The sequence below is a fragment of the Ruditapes philippinarum genome, unplaced genomic scaffold, assembly GCF_026571515.1.
Source record: "Ruditapes philippinarum isolate M1 unplaced genomic scaffold, ASM2657151v2 ctg4820_1_1_1_1, whole genome shotgun sequence".
Classification (NCBI taxonomy): domain Eukaryota; kingdom Metazoa; phylum Mollusca; class Bivalvia; order Venerida; family Veneridae; genus Ruditapes; species Ruditapes philippinarum.
This window is the reverse complement of record NW_026854378.1, coordinates 81,088-92,327: the sequence shown is the minus strand read 5'-3', so window position 1 is coordinate 92,327 and position 11,240 is coordinate 81,088. Positions and strand designations below refer to the sequence as shown.

Below are 11,240 nucleotides of genomic sequence, written 5' to 3'. Positions count from 1 at the left end.
ATCTTAAAAGGGCTGCATATGTTTATCTACAAAGTGTAAAGTTAAAAATGTAACATATCTTCTCTGCATGTTCTTTGCTGATTTTTATCTTAAGAGACTGTGTAGCAATAATCAGTATTTCTCAAATATACAAATTGAGCATGATATATCTTTAAGGATTTAGAATACCAAAGGGTATTTCAAAATAAGCAACTTTGATACTTTTCTTTGTCCTGCGTACTCGATTTTATTATGTATCAATGTTCTTTAATATATCTAGTCATAAACAATCCAAATGCAAATGTGAGGTTCTTGACAGGCAAAAAAGTAATGTATTAAGATGACGTGTGGACTCATTTGACAATAAATGGTAAAAATATTATGGCCGGTTAAGCACGGATATTGGCTGTAAGGATGTTGTTCAAGTTCCATTTAAGGAAAATAGCTTTGTCATTATACAACATAAGTGTGAACTGAGAAACTTCCGTGTTTATTCATTTTTTCTATTATGTTTATTACCACATGCTAGATTTACCTTATTGATATGATATGATTCGTTATGATGATTTGTAAGGCAAATTTAGTGAAACAATTAATTCAAAATATGAATTTGTATGTAAACAAGAGTACCTTTTGGTTACATAATGCACCCGTGACAATGCGCAGTGTCACAAAAGTGCATATATACATTAAACACCCCCCAGTTTCTAACATTTTATTTTTCTTATCTGGCATTGGACCTGTGCATGTGACTTATACTTAAACCGCTTCATAAATGTAAAAGATAAGCTTCGGAAATTAGCAGACAGTCCTTTAAGGCCGCACGCCTTGTACGCCGATGTACTTTGTTTGTCGAGTTTTCCCGTTTTTAAATTTAAACGGACGTATAATAATAATATTATACAGTTTTTGTCAAGACTTTGTTTCTCTAAAACCGTAACAAACGTACACAATTATTTTAGATTTCAAAAATGTATATAAAACTAAGATAAGATACGACAAAATTCTTCTTAGAGTAACTCTGTAATCTAAATAAAAATATACTAAATTTTAAAACAAACCTAAGTCTATTAATATGATATTTTTTATGCTAAATGATATTTGCTTATAAAACTTTTGTACGATTGCACAGTACACATAAAACACATTTTTATAAATTGATGCAAAAATTAAGCAAGTGCGTTTACATGCATATGATTAATAACGTTGAATTGTCTAGCAAGTTAACACACAAAAAAAGGCTTTTACATCAAGGTACCTCAATAGTGCCTATACAATAAGAAGAGGTAGTCACGTAGGAGTATGCCACCGTTTGCCATGCCTAATCTAATTCAGTCCTTATCTTACCGAAGAAGCAATTACAAAGGGATTACAAAAAATAAATGGTTAGAAAAATATTATTCCAGTATAGTTATTAAGAATAATGTTGCGCATAATTTATGTGTACTTATCATATTCCCCGTTATGAATGACATTGAGCGTCATTGAACGATTCATAAAGAAGTTAAGATGTATTTGTTTAACCCTTAAATCAGTTATTCAACTTCTCTTTACAATGCAACTGCAACAATGAAAAACATATATCTTGCTTTGTGACGTGTAGCGATAAGCGTTTTCAATTTATTCTTGTTTATTTTATTCCGAATGGACAAGAAATTAACAAATCATTAAACAGTTTATAAAAAGATATTATATTTACGTGTGCGTATTTGCAAGTTTTTCTCTGATATCTATGGGCATTTTCCTACGTGATTGCCTATCTGCCAAGAAACAAAATGTAATTTACTACCTTATAAATGTAGTTTGATATAAAAGGAATACAAGTTTTCTTTAAAACATTTTACTTGTTAACTTTCGTCATGGACAGATCTATGAAACATCCGTTTTTTCTTGCAATTTTTTTAATTGTTACATGCCAAGCTGATCATTTCCGTGGAGGTACAATTAGTTGGAAACCAACCGGAAACGGTCGAGAAGTAATGCTTTTTAGTTCTTTCTTTCTTTCTTTCTTTCTTTCTTTCTTTCTTTCTTTCCTTCCTTCTTTTTTTCATTTTACTTTACCATCGTTTTATAAGTGTTTTTCACCTTTACTAGGGGTTATAAAGTGATAAAAAGACCTATCGTTATTTTAGGTCGAGTTCACGTATAAACTTGGATGGAGATTCGGTCGCGGTGCCGGCTGTACTACTTCGCTAGTTGGTTCTTATGTTGATAGAATTCCTTTCCCCTGGATCTGTACCTCCGGATGTGGATTTGGATCAGTTACATTGTCGTCAAAGGGATATACGTGTATAGCCGCGAGTAGCGCACAGGACTGGGAACTAGGGGAATACTCATTTAAACATACGTTTAGTTCAGACGAAAAATTCACCGTAAGGTTGGTAAAATCATTTGAAGCTTTGATATGATTAATGATTATACAAATACCTCTATAATTTTGAAAACACGAACATTTGATTGCAGACGGTGAATAGTTGTTAATGAATTTACGAGTTTAACTACTATTTTAGCACTGACATTGTGATGGCCTGTAAACATGCAAAATTTATAGCCAAAGTTTAGTTGTTTTACGAACCATTTCCTTTTTCCGTTATTAAATATCGGACATGGTGTCACGACTTGTATGGTTTATTTGAATGGTTCAACTTAATTTTATAAAATGATGATAATTATATTGATCACTTTGATTGAGGAATTTGTATAATCAAACCTTACAAGTCCCTTTCCGATGGGCTTCATTGATAAGCGTATTTACTCATCAGAATCTATTATGCAACAGCCTATCACGTAGCTAAGGAATACACACGTATAGAAGAATTGAACATCAGCGAAACACACTGAAAAAGGTCTTAATGTAATATTACCAACCCATTTGCTTTTGTTTAGTGTTCATTTGTGAGTATAGTTGCATGTATACAGGCAATAAAATATGGTAAAGCTAAATTTATGTGAATATTTTTATCATTCTTTTGTCTACCGATTTAGCTTTTCAGATTGTTGCTGGATAGATTTGGATTACGGGACAGGTTCATCTGGCATCAGCGTTCCAACCACAATAGATTTACGCACACGATCTGACTTGAAAGCCCCAAACACTAGCCCTGTCGCCGCGTCAAAACCTTTATACACGTGAGTTGTGTAATTTATTACTTTATTATCAAATATACATTTTCGTTTCAATTGTTTTGTTAAATGCACTTAACAAGCAGATAATATTTTATCGTTGGAACACATAACATGTATTAGTCACAATAGTAGTGAAGTTAAGTTAAGTGAGTTATAAATGGTATACATAGCTTATCTCATTTTGGTAATATTTTATTTAAAAATGAAAGGCCCCATCCTTGCCTCTGCCTTGATGCCATTCATTGCCGTTGCCGTTCTTAACACGTTTTTTATCAGTGTTCTACTGGGCGCATCTTATTTGGTCCTGTGCGACTAAGTGTTGTCGAGGGGAACGTCTACCTCTCTAAATCATCCATCTCAATGTTTAGGATTAAACATGGGTGCACACAGACAATAAAGATACCGGTGTTAGACAGAGATGGAGACAATGTTAGATGTAGATGGGCTGTAGGAAATGAGTGCAGCGGTGCCTGTTCAAGAATTCCAAATACAGTCTTAGACGGGGTATGTTGATATCTTATACTTCCTTTGTTCAGTTCCTCATTAACGGTACATACATATAATTGTAGAGATATGTAAAGAGATTATCAAAAATATCATTTCAGTAATAAATCTAACTAATTTTTATCCTTAATGTTCTATTTGAGAAAGTAATAATTCCTTGGTGAATATTATTAGTTGCTAATAAAAGGAGAAATTCCATATATTAAAAGATTAAATTGATCGATGTGACAGAAAGCCTCATACTAGTCATATGGTTATTCATCAAAACAACTGTCAGCTGATTCTTATAAATTGCTGCAGGACAAAATATTTTTTCATCTTTAAAGCAATAAAGATAAAACTATTTATTTTAATATCATTAGAACAAATGTACACTGACCATCAGAGCTATAGGAAACAAGGGTGATATGTATGCCGTCGCTGTGATGGTAGAAGACATGCCCAGAAATACAATAACTTTAGGTGGTGAATCCTTTACAACTAAAGATGTTTTGTCAAGTGTTCCAGTTCAAGTAAGTTTAAATTATATTACCTTTAATAAAACATAAAAGAAGCATATCATTTTAAAGGGTCCAATATTTGTTGTTTGTTTGGGTTTTTTTTTAATTTATCTATTTATTAATTTATTTTTTAAGTATTGATTTTTTTTTTTTTTTTTTTTTTTTTTTTTTTTTTTTAAATGGTAAGCATAACTTTCTTAGTATATGAATTTGTGTAAAAATAACTTCAAAGTTGCTTGCTTTTGAAAGTAATGACACACTCATATATTTGCGTTTATCAATTAAATCATCATTGTATTTGTATGAAGAAGAAAAAACAGACACATGGTAGGTGTGATTGTCTATTCTTATCTAAGTTTAAACGATTTGTATATTTAGCAGTAAATTATGTTTGTAGAAATACTTTATTTAGATTTAAATAAGGAAGAACTATTTATTTCCTTTGAAATGTTCAGAAATTAAAGCAGGAAAGTATATCGTTCTTAATGGTTTGGAATGTTTTAGTTCCTGGTCAACACACCTGATATTCAGTCTCGATCATGTTTGGACAAACCTGTTTTTGTATACCCTACACCCGTGGAAGGTGAAGTCATTGTTGTAAAACAAGGGAAATCACTCTTCCTCAGTATTTATGCTACATCTAAAGGGTCCAGGTAAATATAGAGTTGATTCAGGTTTCCTTGGAATAAAAGTCATGATAATTTTTAGACTTATATAAGAACCTCTCCACATAAATACACGATTTATGTAGAAATGCAAAAAGGAAAGACGAAATTCATTTGAGATATTCAAGATAGAATTTTCATATGTTGTTGTTCATTTTTAATCTAGCCGTTTTAGAGTTCATATATAAAATGTTTTAAATTATTATGTTTTGTTGTAAGTTGATCATATACTATTTAACCTCGTGTATTATCATTTTATTAGCATTAAGGAATTTCAGTCATTCGGACCTCCTGGATTGCAAAAATCATCAATACGCCAATTAACCCATTCACCCCAAGTGTATTCAGTTGATTTGACCTGGGCACCAACACCTGCTGATAAAGGTTCACATTCACTATGCATAGAGGCTACGGACACCTATGAGTAAGACAAATAACCACTACTGTATAAGTTGTATTTAGCTTATAATTTAGATAATTAAAATATATTGAATAAGATTAACTAATAACATTGAATGTTTAATCCTCAATTGTTAAGTAGTATATAAATTTGAGTATTTTTATTCCTATCTCAGTGCTCGCCTTGATAATGATTTAAAATTTGCTACGTTTAGAAACCTTATCCCTATTGTTTTTACAGAATTAGTAGTGATACACGATGTGTAATAATATCTACATGGGGTAAGTGCATTACACTATATAAATTGTTGACGAGATTTATGACTTATTAGATAACGAGAGCGATTTACGAAATTTAATCGTCATGTTATATTTAAGGCACTGATTTGATAAGATGTGGAGAAACTAAGGTCATTTTAACCTTAACGGAAAAAAGTATTATAATACATATTGCATTTTTCTTATCTGATAAAGGAATTAAGTCACTTGTTTTATTACAGATGTAAATCCTTGTGACAGTGATCCTTGTCAAAACTGTGGCACATGTTCCCGGGTTGGTATTTCAGACACTTTTACATGCATGTGTGCCGCTGGTTTTACGGGGAGATTATGTGAAACTGGTATGTTTATGCACAAATAACATTTCAGTAATTATTTGTTAGTAATGTAAAGTATATACACTATAAAACTTTGAACCAAAATGCACAAATAAGAGATCGAAACAATTATTTCATTTATAATTATCAGCTTCTGGTGACCTGCAGACACATATACATGTATATTATGATCATAGACTTTTGCCTGTTCAACTGACTGATTAGATAGAGTTAATCATTTCTTTGAATCTAATATAGATACTACATTATCAAACTTAAGAAGGGATCTCGACTCACTTGCAAACAAACTTATTGTGATTTATTTACTTTACACAAACGTGTTGCAAAAAGGTAACTCAAGTATTAAGGTAGACCATGGGTAATGGGCACCATAAATAACTGTAAAATTGACAACATAGGACAGTTATATGTCTTAAAGGTCACCTGTATGCAAAATTTAAATAAAATTTACCGTGTGGTTTATGAGTTATGGATATATTTCTGAACTAAGACCTTGCCATTTGAAAGGCTTATTTTCAGAAATGAGGAAACTGTAAATAATCTGTAATATCATCATTATAAAAAATGTTTTTCTATTGCTCATTGTTAAGAAACAAATAATAACATTCAAGTAACACATTACACAACCAAAATGTTTGGTTCTAAACAAAATGTTCTTAAAATGTATAAAAATGTAACCCTACCCCACCCACTTTTAACACTAATTTTACCATTTCCCTATCTAAAATGCCTTATTCAAAATATCCCTAAAAATTATCGAAATGAGGGTCTGTTTTCAAACTTTGCCTAAATTTTTTCAAAGGTATATTAGTTGATCATGCGTAATATAAAATACTTTTACCGTGTAGTTTTTATTTTATAGAACTTTGAAATTATCTGGTATCATATTTGTTATAAATTTTGGCATTATTTAACCAAAAAAATACCTAAAATAATTATATAATTAAAATAAAACTTTTTTTCTTCCATAAGGGATCAGAGAGATACATAAAAAATGTTAAAAAGAAAAAAAGAAAGAAAAAAAAAGTTGCCCCTTCTGGGGTTTGAACCCACGCCCCTCAATTTCAATGTAGTTTACAAGCGATTCTAGCCTATTTGAATACTCTTCAAAGTGGAGGTAATGCATTACCCATGGTCTACCTTAAATGAGGTCTGTTGAGCCATTTTTTATTCCAGATATCAATGAATGCATAAGCGGACCATGTCAAAACAAGGGCACATGTACTGACATAGTAAATGGCTTTTACTGTTCATGCCCTGCAGGATTTGAAGGTGTAGTTTGCCAGATAGGTATGCCACTTTTTCGCAAGTTCAATAATTAGAAATACTTGAATAAGTATAAACTGCTAATAAATGATCATTGATTTTGCACCTCAAAAACGCCCGATACAAAACATTGTCCAATAATCACGTCGCTGAAAAAGCCTTTTGAATAACTTTATAAACTAGTATTGTCATTATTAATAAAGATATAATGAACAAGAATACTTCAATGACTGACAACGTAAGAGAGAAAAAAAATCTATAAAAGGTGGAATGCGTACATAATTGTATTTTAAATTTCAGAAAAAATATATATCTAAAACATTTCTTCAAAACCATAAACCCTGGTTTAATCTTCTGCAGATATAAATGAATGTCAAGGTAACCCGTGTCAAAATGGTGGAACATGCTCTGACCAAGTTAATAAGTACACGTGTTTATGTCAACCTGGATTTGCGGGAATTAACTGTGAAATTGGTATGTTTTCTGTCATTCAGTCAGTAGGCAAACTAAAGTAGAGAGTGTAACATACAAATATACCAAATTTAATGTTAAGTATTATACTTGAAATATTTAAATGATTTTGGCATTGATAATTTATTTTGAATCTTGTTGTCAATTTCTGTTATATTTATTGTACCTCACATAAAATCGTAAATATTGTCTGAACTTTGTGAAAACAATGTTGAAATACATTTAGAATTTTATTCATCTGCTATTGTCATTTCTAAATAGCAATGTAAATTTATACGAGGAAAATGAAAACAAAAATTAAAATGTGAAAAAACGTATGCTTGAAACTAAAAAATGAATGGGTGAAAACTGCTTGCTCAGTTTAATTTAGTCCATTAAAGAAATAATCGCTATACCAGAGTGTGAAATCTACTATGCCTATCCTGATGGTACTGTCAAAATTAAAGGTCCGCCTTTGACACTATGTTATGTCATTGTAGATATAGACGAGTGCATCAGTAGACCATGTGTTAACAATGGAACATGTAATGATGCTGTGAATGGATATAGCTGTTCCTGCATTCCTGGCTTTACTGGCACATACTGTGAAATAAGTAAGTTATAAATAACATGAATTCAGAGAATTTTAAACGGATATTTCAATGCTCAATTCTGAGCGGCGTTAAATTGTACAATGAAATATATATATATTATTATAAACAGAAGATTACCGCCATACACAATTTGGCATGTGGTTGTATTAGAAATTGCATTGATGTATTTAATTTATTAAGTACATTGTGTATATAATAAAATTAAAATTTTACTGCTTAGTTGCAGCGTTGTTTAAGCATAAAGGATATTTATTAAGCATGTTGATGAATTTAATCGTATTGTTCATCTATAGACGAAACTATCGGTGTCATGTGCAGTATTATTTTAAAAACTTCATATTTTAGACGAATTAATAGTTATTTATATGCTGTCTGAGACTTATGTATGTGTTTTAAAAGGAAATTCATAAAAGTGTATGAAACCCATTGAAGTACAGTATAACTTCTGTTGGACGGAGCCCTGTAGACCAACAAAAGTATCAACTTTTACTAATGTTAGACTTCGCATGTTATAACTTGTGAAGAGGAACACATCTCAGAAACAACCACAATATGTGTCTTCCAAATGCAGAGTTTAAGCTCTGTGTACATTGAGCATTCTGTTCTATCAGTTATATTTTCATCAATGTTTTGCTTTTTTCCACAGACATTGATGAATGTCAAAGTGCACCATGTTTCAACAACGGGACATGCCATGATCTGATCAATGGTTATTTGTGTGAATGTCTGCCAGGATATACTGGGGTATTTTGTGAAATAGGTATTTTGTTTTAGAATAACATTAAATTTAACGTTTAATGCCAATTTATTTGAATTGGAAAGTAAAACCTCTAACATCAATAATGTTTTTATTGCGGTTAAAATTATTTATTAACAGTTTGTTTACATTTACTTGTGTTATAGACATCATCAAATAACGGTTTTAGGCATAATTAAAACCACTGGTTCGTGTTTCTAAATTCAAAATGTTACCATTTTCGTGTTGAAAGCCGGTGCTAGCGGGAGTGGACGATAACTTACACTTTCCAGTACCGTCCATGAACATGCTCAATCACATCGAACCTGCAGAATTTTCAATTTTGCTGTGTTGGGCTTTTTAAGGTGATTTTCTCTATTTTACACTAAACCATCAATGATGTCCAATATATCCATGTTAATGCAAGGTGCAGACAATTTTTTTTTTAAAAAGTATATAAACAGTGCAACATTTTACGCCGATAGCTACAACTTCAAGATCACAACTCTATTTAATTTTATAACAATTTTGGATAGCCTTTACAAAAAATTTATGTCATTGTTATATCGGTATTTTTTATAACTTTTGAGAGATATCAAACATATTTTGATTTTATTCTAGACATAGATGAGTGTCAGAGTGGACCTTGCTACAGCGATGGGACATGTTTTGATCTCATTAACAGTTTCTTTTGTGGTTGTGTTCATGGTTATACAGGAGAGCAATGTGAAATAGGTCTCGATATTTTATTTCTATTGTGAATTATGTAACGAATATCTTTTCCTTTTTAAATTGATCAATGTACCAAGCTGATTTATATATTTTATTTAAAGAAGTGTTTTAAGAAATTAGAACCTCTGTATGCATGGAAATACAAATATTACAATTTTCTTTAATACATTTTTTTCATTTCATTAGATATAGACGAATGCGAGTTTGACCCATGTTTGAATGGTGGTAACTGTGCAGATCTCATAGGGGCATTCTCGTGTACATGTTTACCAGGATTCACAGGAACAATTTGTCGAACAGGTTAATACAACAAAAGAAATAGCTATTTATGTAAATGACAGCCTTGTCGCTTAGTACGCACTTCACTGCAATTTCTTTTCAAAGTAAACAACACTTTTGTATATAAGTCTGATCTTAAATAAAGATGTGTGCAAAAAGCTGTTAGACCTTTGAAAGTAAATTCAAACATTCATAATTTTGTCTGTATTCTGATTAGAGTCAAATCTACCTAATTATAAACAAGTGCTATAATCTAAGAAGGACGTGTGCCGCTGGTTTTACGGGAAAATTATGTGAAACTGGTATGTTTATGCCCAAATAAACTGATTGTCTTGTTAAATATTATTGTAAATATTTGTTAGAAATGTAACTATATATTCTATAAATCGTTGAACCAAAATGGACAATAAAGAGACATAAGCATTTGTTTCATTTATAATTATCAGCTTCTGGTGACCTGTAGCCATATATATTACGACCATTGACATTTGCCTATTAAACTGACTGATTAGATAGAGTTTTCATTTCTAAGAATCTAATATAGAAACTAAATAGTGAAACTGAACCCACTTGAAAACAAACTTATTGTTATATATTTATACAAAGGTGTTCAAGAATTAAACGAGGTATGTTGAGCCATTTATTTATTCCAGATATCAATGAATGCATAAGCGGACCATGTCAAAACAAGGGCACATGTACTGATATAGTAAATGGCTATTACTGTTCATGCCCTGCAGGATTTGAAGGTGCTGTTTGCCAGATAGGTAAGCTTCTTTTTCTCAATTACAATAATTAGAAATACACGAATAAATATAGACTGCTTATACTTGTGAACAATCATTATATGATGGACTTTGCATCTCAAAAACGCCCGAGACAAAATATTGTACTATAATCACGTCGCTGAAAATGACTTTTGAACAACATAATACACTAGTATGGGCTTTATTAATAAAGATATAATGAACAAGAATACTTCAATGACTGACAACGTAAGAGATATAAATCCATAAAAGTGGGATACTAACATAATTGTATTTTAAATTTAAGGGAAAAATATATATCTAATTTTTTTTTCAAAACCATATCCCCTGCTTTCATCTTCTGCAGATATAAATGAATGTCAAGGTAACCCTTGTCAAAATGGTGGAACATGTTCTGACCAAGTTAATAAGTACACTTGTACATGTCAACCTGGCTTTGCGGGAATTAACTGTGAAATTGGTATGTTTTCTGTCATTCTGTCAGTATGCAGACTAAAATAGAGAATGTAACATACAAATATACCAAATTTAATGTTAATGTATTATACTTGAAATATTTAAATGATTTTGGTATTGATAATTTATTTTGAATCTTGTTGTCAATTT

General features: G+C 31.1%; 2 protein-coding genes across 2 annotated transcripts in view; both read left to right on the top strand.

Moving 5' to 3' along the window:
• Positions 1–1,779: 1,779 nt before the first annotated feature.
• LOC132740004 (integrin beta-like protein A) lies at positions 1,780–5,210 on the top strand. Its single transcript, XM_060727854.1, has 7 exons — positions 1,780–1,955; positions 2,112–2,356; positions 2,965–3,108; positions 3,474–3,609; positions 3,972–4,121; positions 4,614–4,762; positions 5,037–5,210. The coding sequence occupies exons 1-7, from the start codon at positions 1,839–1,841 to the stop codon at positions 5,200–5,202; spliced, it is 1,107 nt and encodes a 368-aa protein (XP_060583837.1). The 5' UTR covers positions 1,780–1,838; the 3' UTR covers positions 5,203–5,210.
• A 366-nt stretch (positions 5,211–5,576) lies between these two features.
• The window catches only part of LOC132740008 (uncharacterized), a 37,124-nt gene continuing 31,460 nt past the window's right edge, over positions 5,577–11,240 (top strand). Inside the window, exons 1-9 of the mRNA XM_060727861.1 lie at positions 5,577–5,793; positions 6,967–7,080; positions 7,417–7,530; positions 8,007–8,120; positions 8,767–8,880; positions 9,478–9,591; positions 9,775–9,888; positions 10,521–10,634; positions 10,981–11,094. Of these exons, the coding sequence (XP_060583844.1) occupies positions 5,754–5,793; positions 6,967–7,080; positions 7,417–7,530; positions 8,007–8,120; positions 8,767–8,880; positions 9,478–9,591; positions 9,775–9,888; positions 10,521–10,634; positions 10,981–11,094 (952 nt within the window). The 5' untranslated portion in view covers positions 5,577–5,753. The remainder of the gene's footprint in view (positions 5,794–6,966; positions 7,081–7,416; positions 7,531–8,006; positions 8,121–8,766; positions 8,881–9,477; positions 9,592–9,774; positions 9,889–10,520; positions 10,635–10,980; positions 11,095–11,240) is intronic.

Excerpts from the sequence above, each read along its gene's own strand:
- LOC132740004 (XM_060727854.1), top strand. The coding sequence starts at position 1,839 with ATGGACAGATCTATGAAACATCCGTTTTTTCTTGCAATTTTTTTAATT. Across the intron at positions 2,357-2,964 it reads GACGAAAAATTCACCGTAAG|CTTTTCAGATTGTTGCTGGA; the intron begins GTTGGTAAAATC and ends CTACCGATTTAG. Across the intron at positions 4,763-5,036 it reads GCTACATCTAAAGGGTCCAG|CATTAAGGAATTTCAGTCAT; the intron begins GTAAATATAGAG and ends TCATTTTATTAG.